Consider the following 18,224-nt stretch of genomic DNA (forward strand, 5'->3'; position numbering starts at 1 on the left):
AGATACAGCTGTGAAGCAGCTTTCTCCACAATTAACATAATTTAAACTAAATATCGTTCCAGGTTCACCAATGAGCACCTTCACATGAGATCCTGACACCATCCAGCCCAGATTTAAAGTCCTGACAGGAGAAATTAGAGCTCAGTTCTCTCACTGAACGACAGAAAGTGGGGGCATAAGATTATAAGAGGGGAAGAAAGAGAAACTGCAAAACTGTTCAATTGTTAAGATGTGTTGAGACAATTAACAAAGAAAAGGGGAAATTCAAACTGCTGGTAGAGAAATAAAATAAGATACCATTTGAAAAATAAAATCTATTTCATTTTTAAGAGAAAAAAATATGTGTAATTCAAGTTACACATGTTAAGTGGCAAATATGTACTTTTTTTAATATAACAGTCAGATGCAGATGTTGATACAACTATGAGGCTACTTGAATATATATACACACACACACACATATATATATATATATATATATATATATATATATATATATATCACTGTTTCTTCAGAGTCGGGACAAAATGCATTCTGAAATTGTTTTTTTGAAAATTGTCCTTATGTTCATATGAGTTGTATATTCAGGAAGATCAAGATGTGAGCTATTTAACCAAATAAAGGTGCAGGCTGTAGGTATTTATGTATTTTTGACAAATTCACATATATACCACAATGCCTTGATTTTTATCAACTCCGTCACTGACACTAAAAAGTGTTTAATTACTATTATTCCATCCCAACAAGAATCTAACATTCTGATTTGTGTTCTTATAGTGTTAAGTCACTGAAATAGGCAGGAAAATACAATATAAATACTTCTGGCTTAATTACACAGGGTTCTTCGTACAGGAATTCCCAAATATTTGCATTTTCATACTTCATATTTGATTTTAATAGTATTTGAAAACATTCTAAAAGTAAATAAGACAAAACAACATGTTTATCTGATGATACTTTATTACTGTACCAACAGAAATCTGAAAAGCGAATTTGATTCCCGCCAAAAAATAACAAAAATATACATTTCATTGTGCTGATTTCGTGATGACGGAGTTGACAAAAAATGACGGAGTTGACAAAGGAGAACAATTTATCTTTTAAAATTTATTGAGGATATGCTACCTACTTTACTGAACAGAGTATTACTCCTCCTGCTTGAACATACATCTTGAGTCATAACAACTGTCATTAACGTTACAATAAAATGATATGTCAACTCTGTCATCGATAAAAAGTGACGGAGTTGACGATGACGGAGTTGACGAAATGGTATGTTTTTTTCCTCTGCGCAAAAATACACTGCAGCTAGCTAGCTACTTTTTTGTCAGTTGCTAGCTGTCAACATGTCTTCACTAAAATACTTACATTTAATCCACTAATGTTTTTTAAAACTTTCACAATGGATACACGGAGTTGATATTTTCTGGCTGTGACCATAGAAAAATTAACATTGTTTGTTTAAAATATCAAAAAATGTAAAACTTACCAGAGCATGTGTGCTACTGCTGCATTCACCACAGCCAGGAGAATGAAAAGGGGTCCTCAGGGAAATAGCTGACCATGCTATTATCTGATTTAAATGAGGTTAATGAAAACGATGATGGAGTTGACAAAAAGTGTGACACAACTTCGATGGCCATATTTTTATGGAAAATCTTTTTTTATGTTAAAACTCTATGTTGTCTTAAATACTTTTAACCCTTATCTTTAACTTAATATGAATTTTCTCACAATTTAAGAGGTTTTTGAAGTTTTTTTTAATAATTGAATACTGAGACCCCTTGACTGTGACAAAATAATTAACATGGGTGAGCTTACTACTAGTCATACATTTGAACAAATACCCTCAAAAAAATTTTTTTTTAAGGCTTAAACTTATCATCAGCATTCAGAATTCCTCTTGATCTAACTTTGTAAGCATGCCAATTGTTACACATTTCTTTACTTTTTATTTGAATTAGACTTTTCTACAGTGCACATGTTTTGTCCCGACTCTGAAGAAACAGTGATATATATATATATATATATAATGTGTTGATGTTCTGGACCTTCGCTTGAGTAAATTTTCTCTGCATGGACCTCTTAAAGTTTTAGTTGAATACCCCTGCTATACAGTGTTAATATTTAATGGGCCCCGGGCCACTCTGTACTGAAAGAATTGGGTCCCAAGGTCATAAAGGTTAAGAACCCCTGATTTATTTGAATCAAAAACAACAGGGGCCCTAGTATAGACCCCTGGGGGACCCCGCATTTTAAGGCGGCCCTCTCTGATGATATACCATCAATGATAACAAATTGCTGACGGTTATGAATATAATTGAAAAGCCACACATGAGTGATTCCAGCAAATTCATAGTGTAGTAATTTTTGAAGAATAATATCAAAATTAACTGTGTCAAAAGCTTTGGATAAATCAAGAAAGATTCCCAAATTCATTATTATTGATTGCAGTGTGAATTTTATCAACAATTGAATTATAGCCATTTCTGTAGAATGATTTTTCCTAAATCCATATTGGTGTTTATACAGTATATTACAGTCCTGCAAATGTTTCATCATTCTGTTATAGACCAATTTCTCCAGGATCTTTGAGAAACATGGGAGAACAGAAATGGGCCGGTAGTTACTAAATACACTATGGTCTCCAGATTTGTAAACAGGGACTACTTTGGCAATTTTGAGGTCATTGGGTATTATTCCAGTTTCTAGAGATTTGGTGAAAATATGGGTCAAAGGCTTAGGCTGCGTCCCACTTGACCCACTCGCCCTCGTTTTCTTCACTACCCCTAAATTTTGCGCGTTCCCGTTAGGGTAGTGGTGTCACAATTCCTCTTTTCACCTAGGGGGAGTGGGCATAACGAGGGCTAGGGGCTGAGAATAGCCTCTACGGATCAAGTCATTTCAGATGCTGACTTCGCGAGTGAGGGGCTATTTAAATTTCCCAGAATGCTTTTCGTCGTCATTTGTGGACTGAATCCAAAAAAAAAAACATGGCGGACATTTCTTAGTGAATAAATCAATATTTTGAGTTAGTTTCTGCATAAAAATGCGTTTTGATTACATTTCTAGCGACAAATGTATATTTTACTTTCATAATATTCAATCAGTGAATGTACATAATCCCTTTTTTGTCCGTTGTTCGCGAAGAATCGCGCCGGAGTAAAGGCTGTTAGGTTACGCCGTAGGCTACGTAAGCTACGCCGTAGGCTACGTAAGCTATGCCGTAGACTACGTAACCTACGCCGTAGGCTACGTAACCTACGCCGTAGGCTACGTAAGCTACGCCGTAGGCTACGTAACCTACGCCGTAGGCTCTGCGTCGATTTGACTCGCCGACTGAAGGCAAACAGGCAGACTCCTCTCAGATTGTGACCAAGGGAGCAAGCATTTTTTTGTGAGAAATAGAGAGAAATAATCCTTTGACTCGTCAGATTTGTTTTAGATTTTTCTGATATAATAGTTTTCAGAAACCACAAAGTAATCCAGCTGTTATCTGGGTAATTTACACACTTTCAGATAAAGTTGCCGAAGATCACGCCAGAATAAAGGGATTTATGGTTCCGCGTTACACCAACGCAGGGCCTATGGCGTAGGTTAGGTAACCTACGCCATAGGCTCTGCGTTGGTGTAACGCCGAGGGCTCTGCGTCAATGAACGCGGCAACGCACGCCGTACGCCGTACCCTACGCCGTAGGCTCTGCGTCGATTTAACGCGGACCCAAGCTCCGGAGCCGGCAGACAGAAATCTCGAAATTTCGGAGCAAATTTCTTAACAGGCGTAGCTACAACTGTAAGATTTCATCTATTAAACCAACATCTTCCTAAATGATTTATTTCAGCCAGTGTAATTCTCAACAGAGCTGCAGGTTTCTCTCCCGGGACGACGGCGCTGGGTTGACCCGGCGGACACATCTGTTCTCGGGCTGTGAGCTGCTTCTGCTCCCCGGGGCCGGGGGCTCTTCTCATCTCCGAAAACGTTGAGTCAAATTTCTTAACAGGCGTTATTTGGATAAACTGAGCCCAGGTTGGGGATCTTAACGGTTACTTTTATGCCTGAAAAAATATTAAAACTTAATAAAGTGCCATATTAACAGCGCTACAGCTGAAATTAAAACAGCTTTTGGCTCTCAGCTTCCTGATCAGGGTAGGGATGAAAACGAGGGGGAGTAGGAGAATTGGGACAGGCACCTGGGCCAAGTGCCCTAGATTTCAAGTGCCCTAAAATCTCCCCCTTCTTTTATAGGGGGTAGGGAAGAAAAGAAGGGCGAGTGAAGAAAAGAAGGGCGAGTGAAGGGGAATTGGGTTTGGGCCTTAGCAATAACATAAGTAAGTTAGATCTGACCTCATCATGACCAGCAGCTCAGAGTCTTTCGGGCACATAATTATGTCTAAGATTTCCTTCTCTGTAGGAGGCTTGAAGCTCTGAATAGAAGGATGGGAACCTGTCAGAAACTCAGATGGAGACCCGGCTATAGGAGTTATCCTTTCTGAAAGAACTGTACCAATATTAACAAAATAATTGTTAAAAACATATGCAATGTCAGATGGGTCAGAGTAGACTCGATTTTCATCACCAAATTGAGATGGAAGAGTAGTTGTAGACTTATCCATATTTAGAAGCTGGTTAATGACTCCCCAGGTAGTTTTTATGTTATTAGAAGCTTCATTGAATTTGTCGGAAAGGTACTTTTTCTTGGCAGTTCTAGCAAAATGTTTATAATTGTTATGAAATGTCTTATAATTTGCTATATTAATTGGGGATGGATTACTGATGAATTTTTTATACAATCTATTCTTAGCTTTCAGAGACTTATGGAGATCTGGTGTAAACCAGGGTTTTCTAAATGCAGAGACCTGGTTTGCTTTTTTGCTGACGAGGAAGAGGAAAGCACCTGTTGAATACAGAGTTGAAAGACTTGACTGAAAAATGACTGATATGCTTGTTCAACATCATCATGGGTGTATCCATCATCCCATAGGCTGTCATCAACCTGCTTCTCAAACCGGCCAACATTTATTTTGTTATACACTCTATACCTTAGAACTAGAACTTGTAAGATGTGAGATGACACAAAAACACGATGGTTGGAGGATGTTCATATAGGTGTTCATATGCAGTACTTGTAGTTAGATCGTTATATATATGACGCGGAAGAAGACATTTCTAGAACAACTTTATTCTTCAACTGTCTCGATACCAACGCAGTAACAAAAGAGTACAGTCACAGTGCCGCCTAATGGTCACACAGAGTAATGCACTTGTTTTCAAATAACTACATAGATGAAGGGGAAGACCGAAGATTCAGGACAAAGTTTAAACCTCACAAATACAACCAAACAATCAACACTGGGAAGCACTTTTGACTTGTTAAAATCCTATCTTTTTGTCCCTTTTTGTAATTCCAGAACTCCCACAAGAAAATGTTTGTAAGGTGGAGGAGGACGGGGTTTTCAGTGACCAGCACCTGGATAACCTGGAGAGGAGCTGCAGCCCGGACCAGGAGGAACCAGGGCATCCACAGACTACAGAACTGGAGGAAGACTCCAGTGGTCAGGAGATGAAGCACGAGGACGTAGAGGTGGATGTCTCATTGGTCAATGTCACTGATGTGAAAGTTGAAAATGGTGAACCAGGACCAAACTGTGGCCAGCTGCTGTTGCACACTTCTCCTGAAGCTCAAAACAAACATGAGGAAGGGACTGAAAGTTTACGCTCAGACTCCAGTAAAACTGCAGATCCGGAGCCAATGAGACGACACGGTGACCACGAAGATGCTGCTGTCCCGTTAGACAGCAACTGTAAATCAAAGCTGACCATGACCCGCACGGGGAAAAAGGTATTTTCTTGCAGCACTGGCAGGAAGGAGTTTAATAAACGTAGTATTTTAATGGATCACATGAAGATCCACACTGGCGAAAGGCCGTACCTGTGCAACACCTGCGGAAAATCGTTTAGAAAATCATCAACATTCAAGAAGCATAAAATGATCCACATGGGTGAGAAGCTCTACGTCTGCAAAACATGTGGAAAAAGTTACAGGCAAAATTCCAGCCTGGTGGTTCACTCGAGAATCCACACTGGTGAAAAGCCGTACCTTTGCAACACCTGCAACAAAACCTTTACTCAATCATCAACTCTTAAACACCACTTGACCACGCACACGGGCGAAAAGCCCTACATCTGCAAAACATGTGGAAAAGGTTACACAAAACGTTCCAACCTGGTGGTTCACTCGAGGATCCACACTGGCGAAAGGCCGCACCTGTGCAACACCTGCGGAAAAACCTTTACTCAATTATCAGTTCTTAAGAGCCACATAACCACGCACACGGGCGAGAAGCCCTACATCTGCAAAACATGTGGAAAAGGTTTCACGCAACGTTCCAGCCTGGTGATTCACTCGAGGATCCACACCCGTTGAAAGGCCGTACCTGTGCAACACCTGCAGCAAAACCTTTACTATATTATCAGCTCTTAAAAGCCACATAACCACGCACACGGGTGAGAAGCGATATTTGTGCGAGACGTGCAACAAAGGTTTTAGCCGCAGAAGTATATTGCTTAATCACATGAAAAATCACCCGGAGGAGAAGTGTGGTGACTCGTGACAAATGAAGCTCATGTTGTCGTCCTCCGGGGGCAGCTGTCCACTCCTGTCTGACCCACAGAAGAAGAACCCGCAGAAGTCCAACCACCACCTCCTGTGGCTGATGAGCCTAATCCCCTCCCCACAAGGGTTGCAGGTTCAACCCGGATTTATGCTTCTCCGTCAACTTGACACAGAGGGAACGATGTGGTTGTGTACTTTTTTTTAAAGTTCTGCATTGAGTTTGTTTGAATCCCTGTTCCTTCTTAAAATCCTATTATTTGTTGCTGTTGGTAACTTGCCGTCTCCACGGTGCAAATAAAGAGCTGTTAGTATGTGCTGAAGTTTCTTTTAACATGGCAGTTTATTTCGTTCATCTACAAAGCCTCTCTCACACGTCCTTTTTCCCATCTGTTTCTTCTTCACTCACATTCTCTTTGTGAAGTTAATCTGCAGCTCCATGTTGTTAAACTGAAAAACATGAAGAAACAAAAGAAGAAACGCAACTATTAACACGTCAGAAACAGAACAGCCAACCACCTGTCACCATTTTCTAAACTTTATAGTCTGCAGCATTAAACAAAAAACCTTGAAGATTTCCGAAGTCAGTGCAGTCAGATACGGTTTGCTTTTATTTACCCTTTAAAATGTTTTTATTGATTTAGAAAACAAGAACATTTGGTTTAAAGGTGAATGAGGAAATGAGTGTGATGTGGGATACACATCACGATACTTGAGTCACGATACAATACGATATTGCAGTATCCAAATTTTGCTGTATATTGTGATAATATACATAGTTCCCTGAACTGTAAAAGGCTTTACACTTTTTTCAAATCTGAGCTGCACATACATCAGATTATCGTGTAATTCATGGGACAAACCAAGTCAAAACAATGCAATTCACATGATCCATGCTGTGTTATTGTAACTATACAAGCTAAAGTTACAACATATTTGTGTACGTTTTTCATGTTATTTACATAATATGAAATTAACAATATTATTTAATCACATGTATACAATCAAGTTGTACTAGATTTACAACTCGTCTGACACATGATTTATTATAAAGCAGATGTTGAGATCCGTGTTGAAGCTGCAGATCTGCAGGTTGGAGAGCAAGAAGAAGAGGGAGGATCATCGGGATCAGATTCCAGGAAGAGGACACACTTTGGATTTAACCCTTTTATATCAGACATCCGTTTAGGAGTAAATGTCTTTTTACCTCAACTCATATTTAGTCAGAAATAATCATGAAAATGTAATTAAGTTTTCATTTTAGATGGATGACTTATTATATTGTTTATAATTCTGGAATATTACACTCTCCATATGTAGAAAGAGCAGCAGTGCCCCCTGGTGGTGAGTTATAAAAGCTCACCATAAACCCAAGAGTGAACAATCTATCGTAATAATAATAAAAACACAAATAAAAAAAAGACTTTAGTGCAGCAGCAAGAGGAAAGTTGTCAGTGACGCAGATTATTAGTACAGCGTGATCAGTACAACCAGCATTTAGCTCAGAAAACAATGTGGAAAGAGAAATGTCATCAAATGAAGTTGAGAAGTGGAGATGCGCTTTTGTCCTTTATCCTCAACTTCCTCAATCACGTCATTTTGATCCAGTTTGTTATTTCACTGGTCTTGGCTTCATCAAATGACACATCCAGGGACAGAAGGCAGATTTTATGTCCATCAAATGCAGTTGCCATTGTTTTTGATAACTTCCTGCCACAAGGAGCCTCAGAGACTGAAGCACAGGTTGGAGATTCCTTCTGTAGCAGAAACTTGCAGTCATTTGCCTGTTATATTGACTTTCAAAAAGCTTTTGATTTTGTTAACAGAGATCTACTAGCCTATCGTCTTCTTGAGGAAGGGATAGGTGGGAAATTCTATTGGGCCATACAGTCACTGTACAAAGATCCCCAGGCTTGTGTTAGAGTTAACGAATATTGTTCAGGGTGGTTCCCTACGCCTTCTGGTGTCAAGCAGGGGGATTGTCTTTCTCCTACTTTGTTTGCCATTTTTATTAACAATTTAGTTAAGGAAATAAAACACCTAGGACTGGGTCTTAACTATGATGGTAACAAATTAGATATTTTGCTTTATACGGACGATATAATTTTGGTAGCTGAAAACGAAAAGGATCTGCAGAAAATGTTGGTATGTGCAGAGAAGTGGTGTAGAAAGTGGAGACTTACAGTTAATTATAGCAAAAGTCAGATTATGCATTTTAGACAGATTGGGACTAAAAGGAGTGACATACAGTTTTATTTTGGGGAACAAAAGTTAGAGTATGTAGGAAACTACAAATACCTAGGTTTTATTTTGGATGAACATCTAAATTTTGAATATGGTACATCTCTGTTAGCTGAATCTGCAAGTAGGGCACTTGGTGGTGTAATAGGAAAGACTAAAAAGCTGGGCGATTTGGGATATGCTTCCTATTCTAAATTATTTCAGGCGTGCGTCTGTCCTGTTATATAAATTGCGTCAGCTCTCATTGTGTTAGAAAAAATAAAACTCTTTCTAAACCTTCTTGCTTGTGTTGTTTTCTCAGATGTAAATCACTTTGGATAAAAGCGTCTGCTAAATGACAGAAGTCGTAGTAAACCAGTGATGAAAAGAATGTTGTATGCATTTTGTTCTAATTATTTTCGTTGGTAAATGAAATACTGACTGTAACTGCGAGAAGGAACTATCCGTAGAACCGTGAGCTCTACCGGAACTCCAGATTGTAACATCCGGCGGAAGGTCGGAAGTTTGGAGCGAACGGAACACGTGAGCAGTGATTCCTTTGAGGAGGACGGTTCTGTTGTTTCCTTTCTTTTTCCTCTTCAACAATGTCTAAGGTGAATCATCTGAGAGAGTTTATCGGTCAGCGACTAACAGCAGCTGCTGTAGAAATATTGTCAGTGTTTGAAAAAAGCATCTTGGAGTATGAAGAAGAGCTCGACCGTCAGCGCAGACTGTTGGACCTTGCCTGGAAACCTGAAATCAGACTCCACAGAGTCGGTACGTAACCCTGGAAAGTTGAATGAATGAACACATGAGTATGACTCCTACAAGATCCCTTTGTTTCCAGTTAAAAGCCGTGGTAATGAAGCAAACCAACTAAATGGGAAACTCCCCAGCTCAAGCAGCTGCTGATGTGGGATTCGGAAACATCCCGAACTAACTTGTTGTTCTGTTTACTTGGTGCTGCCTTTCATGCTCCATTCACACTCTGGACCAGACTCATATTTCACACTTTATGAATGAATGAATGAATTTTTATTTCGAACATATACAAAAAATAAACATTAACATCTTCATATTCACATATGTTGGAAAAAAGGAGTAGGAAGAAGTCTACACTTTTTCCTAGTTCCTACCCCTTTATAACTCTATGAATTTACATTATTGCTATTATTATATCTACACAATATCCATATAAATATAGTCTATATAAATACTATGTAAAACATGCCTATTACCACATAATTATCCATATAAGTATATAGAAAATATAATATTACATGAATATTATATCAATATATAGAAAATACAAATATTTTATAAATCTATATAAATATACACTATATAACTACATAAATATCCCTATAAATATATATATGCTACATACCTAATAAATATATAACATATATTACATAATTATAACTATCCCTCTCAACATATAATATATAATACATAAATATCCACATAAATATCTAAACATATCTTAAGCAAGTATAATATAGCATTTGTCCCTATAATTTTATTTGTTTCTCACACTCGTTACCCCATTTCCTCTTCCATGCTAATGTTAAGTGTTTTATTTTTTTTAATTATTGTTTTATAGATATTTCTCTCATTTCACTTCACCAACCTAGACTATTTTGTGCAGATCCATCACATACAATTCAGATTCAAAAAATATTTCAATTACAGGTTGAAATGTAACAAAATAGATAAAAAGCCAAGGGGGGTGAATACTTTTGCAACCCCCTTGTACCTGTGACACTGGGAAGCACTTTTGACTTGTTAAAATCCTATCTTTTTGTCCCTTTTTGTAATTCCAGAACTCCCACAAGAAAATGTTTGTAAGGTGGAGGAGGACAGGGTTTTCAGTGACCAGCACCTGGATAACCTGGAGAGGAGCTGCAGCCCGGACCAGGAGGAACCAGGGCATCCACAGACTACAGAACTGGAGGAAGACTCCAGCGGTCAGGAGATGAAGCACGAGGACGTAGAGGTGGATGTCTCATTGGTCAATGTCGCTGATGTGAAAGTTGAAAATGGTGAACCAGGACCAAACTGTGGCCAGCTGCTGTTGCACACTTCTCCTGAAGCTCAAAACAAAGATGAGGAAGGGACTGAAAGTTTACGCTCAGACTCCAGTAAAACTGCAGATCCGGAGCCAATGAGACGACACGGTGACCACGAAGATGCTGCTGTCCCGTCAGACAGCAACTGTAAATCAAAGATGACCAGGACCCACACGGGGAAGAAGGTATTTTCTTGCAGCACTTGCAGGAAAGAGTTCAGTAAAAGTAGTAATTTAATGGATCACATGAAGATCCACACTGGTGAAAGGCCGTACCTGTGCAACACCTGCGGAAAAACCTTTACTGAATCATCAGCTCTTAAACGGCACATAACCACACACACGAACATTATTTTTGGAAGATTCTAGGTTTCAAAGACTGTAATAATTTTCCTTGTTGACTAATTAAGAAACATTTTGAGTGGATTTCTTTCCCTCAAACACTCAGAAACACAGCCATGAAACCTTTTGCATAATGTTACACAGGGAACAACCTGCCATCAAGACATTTATGAAAATATCTATATTTTTCTGTTTTGCAGGTTTCTACTGAGGAAATGCCTCCAGAAGATTCTGGTGTTACAAAGTCTTCCTGCACAATTGAAGATTTGGAACAGGTATATGTTGATACTTTTAATAAACATTGTACATTATCTGACTATGAAATACTATTTTCTGAATGAATAGCAGCGGGGTGCAAAAAACATTACAGTAGGTTTTAATCTTAACTCGCACACTGTGCTCGTAAATTATTTCTTCCAGTTTGCACATTTCCATTTTTAGGAGCAAGTGAAATACTCGCTCTGTAGAGCCCTGCAGTAACGTCACATTGGACTACCAAAACAGCCAAATCACTGACCAAGTGCAACACTATTAAATCATTCAAAAAGGTGTACTTGAAAACACGTTTTTGTTTCTGTAACTCATATTTGTTTGTATCTGTAAGCGTAGTTTTGTAAACTTGTACATGTTAGTAGACAGTGTTGGTCAAGTTACTTTAAAAAAGTAATTAGTTACTGATTACTGAACCAAAAAAGTAATCCCGTTACTTTACTGATTACTTATTTTCAAAAGTAATCAGTTACATTACTAGTTACTTTACTTAGTTACTTTTCAAAAACATGATGCACAACCTGAATACACTTTACTGGAACAATATAAAACAATATAACTTTCAGTTTAATTCTATTCTTTGTGCATATTCCACCATATAAAATTAAATGACAGTAAGTAAATGAAACGGTCTATTTTTAAACTTGTTTTTATTATTTTTAGTCTTAAATTTATGCACATTGCGTGGGGCAAAATACAGCTCTCTCTGACTTGAACTACAATATAACCTGCAACAAGCTTCTTCAATTCAGCTGCACTAAGTCCCGTTGGGTGGGGTCGTATGGGATGTTTAAAATGTTTTAAATTGCATGATTTGGTGCTATATAAATAAATAAAGTTTGAGTTTTGAGTTTGAGCATGAGGCAGCCGGCACTGCAGCCCCAGTGGGGGAGGAGGAATCCGGGGGTCTCGCAACGAGCTTCCTCCCACACAGACTTTACAGCGGACGAGAATGTTTTTATCACTTTTGACCGAGTCAAACTCAAAATAATGTCTGTAATTCCAGGCGTTAAACGCCGCATGCTCCTGCTCTCTCTCACTCCATGTCGTCTCTGGTTTACCACTGAAGGCTGATTTATGGTTCCGCGCACCGACGCAGAGCCTACGGCGTAGGGTACGCGGCGACGCTCACCGTACGGCGTATGCTCTGCGTCGATTTAACGCGGAACCATAATTCAGGCTTGACGTATGAGCGGCGCAAAGTCATGAGATATTTTCACAAAACAAATAGTGCATTTAGTAACGCAGGCTTCTTTCAGAAAAGTAAAGGTAATCTAATTACTGTTTTTGCAATTGTAATCCCTTACTTTACTTGTTACTTGAAAAAAGTAATCGGATTACAGTAACGCGTTACTTCTAACGCGTTACTGCCCATCACTGTTAGTAGCTATTAAATATTTAGCTGTATGAAAGTGACCTTGCAAGTGTCTGAATGCACAGACTTGTAAAATGGAGTTTACACACATGTAGAAGTTTACGAAACTAAGCTTACAGATAAATGCTTGTACTTAAATGTATAAGTTTGCAAAACTATAGTTACAGGTACAAGGGTCAAAGACGAGACGTGTAAATTTGGTGCCCGAGGGCCATTCATTTAACATAAACAGGCATCAGATTCTTCCGCGGATCCGCAGATTTCGGTCTCAGCAAAAAATTTCCGCGGGTTCCGCGGAAAGGGGGAAAAAAAAAAAAAAATCCCCAATCAACGGACTCGAAAATGCGAGAATTATCTCCCTTGCATTTCTGCTGCCATTCTTGTCAGCCATTCTTACATGTGCGGATGCATTTTTACATGTGCTCAACAGAAGAAAATAAAGATGGGATTCCTAACGGAAGACGACGCGTTAAGATGCAAGGAAGTGGATGCAAAGATAAAAAATCGATGGTGCTGGAAGTGGATGGAGGAAATCGTCACTTCGAAAATAAATGATGTGGAGAAAACGTATGCACTTAGCGAGTGTGTGAAAAAGATCGACGAACCAGGCAGAGCAATGTGCGAGTGGTGTCGCGACGTGATCAATTACGGCCCGAGGGGAAAGGTTGCACTCGTGGAACACACGAAAACTAAAAAGCACCTGAACCACCTGACAACAAGATCTACGAATTATTCGCTCGGATCAATTGCACCCCAGACGGTAATTATTCTTTATTGATATTGTAATTGTTGTTGATATTAGGGCTTTCCACAAGCGCCGGCTGCACAAATTACTCTGATCTGGTGTGCTTCTCATTGAAATGACTGGAGGCAATACGTTGCAGCAGTGAGTGAAGCCTGAATTATGGTTCTGCGTTAAATCGACGCAGAGTACGGCGCGCGTCGCCGCGTACACTACGCCGTAGGCTCTGCGTTGGTGTAACGCGGGACCATATCAGCCTTAAGTCCCTTTAGGCTAATACTGTGAGAAATAACCTCATAATAGCGGTACTACAGTTAATAAATGTAATAAATGCTCCTACTGCCGTTTCTGCTGGCTACTGAGTCCTGTAAGTGGCGAGTGAGTTTTAACTCCTTCATTACTAACCAGCGTCAGAGTCACGCACAGTACACAAACTGTGATGTTAGAGAGCCACCTGTTGGTCAATTTAAGCAACCGCACAGTTTACTGTTTTTGTTGTTAATAATGTCATTGCAATTTTATCTATGCAATTGTGGAAAAAATGGCCTTAGTGGAAAGCCCTGCTTGAAGTAAAAAGATATGACTGATTTTGAGAAAAAATAAATAAAAAACCAACAAACAGTTTGTTGGTTTTTTAAAATCTGATCTCAGTTTGAAACTGTGATCAGATTTTTTTCCGGTGTTAACACTGTTACTCTTCTTAGTTCTCTGTTCCATTTTTCTATAATATTTAATGTAGCCTACATTTCAACTCATTTGTCTGAGATTTCAATTTTCCACTTTTTAATTTTTGATTTATGGTAATACATTTTGTTACAATATAAACTCATAAATTAGCCTAAAAACCCCAACAGAGCTGAATCATATTCATAATAGTTAATATGCAAATATATGTCAGTGTTATATCCTCTGGTGATTCATGTTACTTTTTGCCCAATTCCAGAGCAAGAAGGTATTCCCCATCTTTGGGTTATGCAGACCAAAAGCTCATGAAGCGTCAACATCCGAAACACCACAACCAGAGCCTGTGAAGCCAACTGTCCCCATATCTGACAGAACTGCTAACTTGGAAGTAAGTATCATTATGATCAAATATATATATAACACCCCCACCCCCCCTTTTTTTTAAAAATGCTACTACTGCTCCTGCTGCGACTACTACTTCTACTACAACTACGACTACTGCGGCAACGACAATAATGATAATAATATAGATCGGCAATGACGATAATAATGATAAAATGATAATCAAGCTGGGGAACCAAAATCTGTGCCGCACACTGAAGCCCGAGATTTCCAGGTGTTTCTCCCCATGCCTGCAAGTCAATTAATTACATGAGAGAGCGATTACGAATCTGACCTAAACGGCCACTCCTTAAACTTTAAACCCGTTGACTATTTTTTGACTAAATTTCATGAGCATCGGTCGTCTAATAAAGTCTGTACGCTTGGTACGAGTTATTTTATGATATTAGATTTACATTAAGTTCCTTACAGTTGTCAATTGAATATGAATCAGAAATCAAAATTTAAGATGGTGTCTATTTCCCGCAGTCTTTGGTGTTGGGTACTCTTGCGGAACACTCCCTGCCATTCACTACTGCAGACATCATCGTGCGAGTGGCCAAGGAACTGGCAAAAGACCCCAAGGCATTGGAGAATGTGCACCTTGAAGCAAGCACAGCTTCCTACAAAATGCGTTTCGGATTGCAGAAGACCTTCACCGAGAAAACTGTGGAGGCCATCCAGTCGTCTCCATTTTCTCTCAATTTGGATGAAGCGACGACAGCCAGCAACAAAAAGGTCGTGACCTTCCTAGTGAGTTACTTCTCACAGGAGCAGCAGGAAGTCGTTGTTGAACACCTGGACACCGTGGAGCTGAAGAGAACCACGTCTCAATCATTGTTTGATGCTCTGGGTGATGTATTTGAGCGTATGAACATTCCATGGAGGAACCTAGTGTCTGTCTTAATGGATTCCTGTAGTGTCATGCGTGGATGGAAGAATGGCTTGGAGGCGAAGATCAGAGAGAAGATTCCACATCTCCTGAACATCGATGGCGACAGCTGTCACCACATCCACAACTGTGCCAAAGAATTCTGTAAGCCGTTTGGGATGTGGTTAGAAGTTTTGTTCAATGATCTTCACACCGATTTTAAATGGACACCAGAGTTTAAAGATTGTCTACGAGAGATCGCTGCGATGTTCAACCAGACCTTCACAGCTCCAGAGAGATTCATCCCTCACAGGTGGCTAAGCGCATATGATGTTGCTCTGAGCACAGCCCGACTTCTCAAACCAATGCAGGTACTTACATTTTAAAATATCATATATAATCTCTTTCTACGAAAAGATAAACTTTTTACAGAATTAGTCTCAAATCTTTATGCATACAAGTAGATAGGTTCATGGTTGTAATTCCTTGCATTCTATTTTGTGAAAGTTTGCAGTTATATTTGAAAACTCATTTTCTGTGAAATACTGTGGCCGAAGAGCAGCATGATACATGATTAATCCCTGAGCATTACCTTTTTTCTGTTGATGTGGTTTGATATAGAAATATGGCACTATTCTTTTCAGGTCTTCTACTACAGCTTCTTGAAGCCTGACGACAAGGAGCTGTATGAGGAACCCATGGAGGCCATACTGAACCACAATGAAATATGCCCAATTGACAGGAACAGGATTCGGGAGATACAAAGGCGCCTAGCTTCCAAAACAGGCATGACAGAAAATGGAAAAAACAGAAAGAAAAGAATAGTGAACTGTCTTTTCTTCAAGCAGAAGAAAACTGTCCTTCAGCTGAATTTGTACTTGTCAGTTCTTCCCCTTCTGAAGGAGTACGTCATGGTATTTCAGACGCAAAGCCTCATGATACACAAGTTGCATGACCGTCAGGAAGCAGTCTTCAGAAAGTTCCTCGCATGTTATGTCCGCCCTGAGAAGTTTGCTTCATTGCATGGCAGAGAACTGAAAGAGATGGATATCTCAACTGACAAGGGACAGTTCCTGCCAACGAACAAAGTCTTCGTGAATGAAACCATCCGCACCATCGTGAGAGCATCCTCTGATGTCATCGGCGAAGAATTTCTTCACCAGATGGCAACAGCATACAAAATGTGTGGCAAGAAGATGCAGGAGAAGTTGCCTCTCCACAACAAAGTGCTCCGTACGTTCTCTGCAACAGATCCTGAGTGTCGTCCTTCAACTGCTGTGATTACATGCCTGAAGCACCTCTGCAGCTGCTTGAAGGATGTGAGCCCATCGCAGTATGAGGCAGCATGTCAGCAGTGCCACCATTTTGTTGCTGATAAAGATCTGCCAGCATTCGCTGCTGATGATCGAGCTGACATATGGTGGGGCTTGGTTACAAAAAAATACCCTGACTTAGGACACTTTGTTCTGGCAGCCTACACCTGTTTCCGTGGCCCCCAGGTGGAGAGCTCGTTCAGCTCTATGAAAGGCATCATGAACGAGAGGACAGGGCAAATGAACGTTAAAACCCTTAGCGCGTACCAGACTGGGAGGTACGGACTGAAGGCACACAAGGCCAGTGCCATAAGCATGTTTGGGCGAAAAAACATCCTCCATGAGCCCATTCCAGTCCAACTGTGCAGGAACATCAGAAGTGCAGCAGCTGCCTACAGAGCAGAGAAGGAGGAGAAAAGACAGACATCACAGGCTCAAACCACCATCTTGCTGACTAAAGCCAAGGCGAGGGAACTAAGAGAGAAAGCCATGAAAACGGCAAGAAAAAAGCATGCTAAAAAACGCTTGGCAGAATCAGAACGCAGTCATCATTCTCCTGCCAAAAGACCCAAATTGTAGATTCGTTAGGGGCGGAGGGGGTGGGATGGGTTATTTGAGTTGTAGAGGAACATGAAGTAATGTGGACTGTGAGCTGGTGAAGAGCGCAAGGGATTTGGCTTGAAATTTAGTTTTTTTTCTGCCTGGGGTGGAATGGGGGTGATTTTCATTTCAAGATTTATTCCTGCATGAACGAATTACCCATGATGATGAATGCGTGTTATTATGTTATCAAAATACATCATTCTTTGCAAAAATTCAGGTTTTTTTGGGTGTATTCTTGCATTGATAAAAGATGTGATTATGGAGCTTTGAGACCACCAGAATGCACCATTTTGAGTCTATTTTTCAAAATTTTTCGGGGGGGCATGCCCCCGGACCCCCCTAGAGGGTTCGGGCGCGTTGCGCCCTTACTCATCCACGTCGAGAATTTTCCTCTTTTTTTTTTTTCACAAGCCATTCTGATGCCTGCATAAAAAGATGTGACAGTGTGTGATATCACAAAGAAGGCCCCTTGAAGACCCTCTATCAATGTGATGAGGCGAGTAAATCTCTCTGAAATATTTGATGATTTCACCTTTCCTCCCTCTTGTAACCTTTGGAACAAAAAAGTATGTCCTTCAGTACAACACAGAAAACATACTTTTAATGTTATTGTTTTATAAATACCTACATTAAACATGAAAAGTAAGGATAATCTTTACAGGTTAAGAGCATTACATTTGTGATGGCTGGAGGAGTCTTTGCAGCCAGCTCATCAGCCAGTTCAGCTCATCAGCCAGCTCGTCA

General features: G+C 39.8%; 1 protein-coding gene and 1 pseudogene across 1 annotated transcript in view; both read left to right on the plus strand.

Moving 5' to 3' along the window:
- The first annotated feature begins 5,819 nt into the window (after positions 1-5,819).
- LOC133440713 (zinc finger protein 239-like) lies at positions 5,820-6,779 on the plus strand (annotated as a pseudogene).
- An 8,518-nt stretch (positions 6,780-15,297) lies between these two features.
- LOC133440714 (zinc finger protein 62 homolog) overlaps positions 15,298-18,224 on the plus strand; it is a 36,051-nt gene continuing 33,124 nt past the window's right edge. Inside the window, exons 1-2 of the mRNA XM_061718033.1 lie at positions 15,298-15,935; positions 16,209-17,375. Of these exons, the coding sequence (XP_061574017.1) occupies positions 15,324-15,935; positions 16,209-17,375 (1,779 nt within the window). The 5' untranslated portion in view covers positions 15,298-15,323. The remainder of the gene's footprint in view (positions 15,936-16,208; positions 17,376-18,224) is intronic.

Source organism: Cololabis saira, chromosome 3, assembly GCF_033807715.1.
Source record: "Cololabis saira isolate AMF1-May2022 chromosome 3, fColSai1.1, whole genome shotgun sequence".
Taxonomy (NCBI): Eukaryota; Metazoa; Chordata; class Actinopteri; order Beloniformes; family Belonidae; genus Cololabis; species Cololabis saira.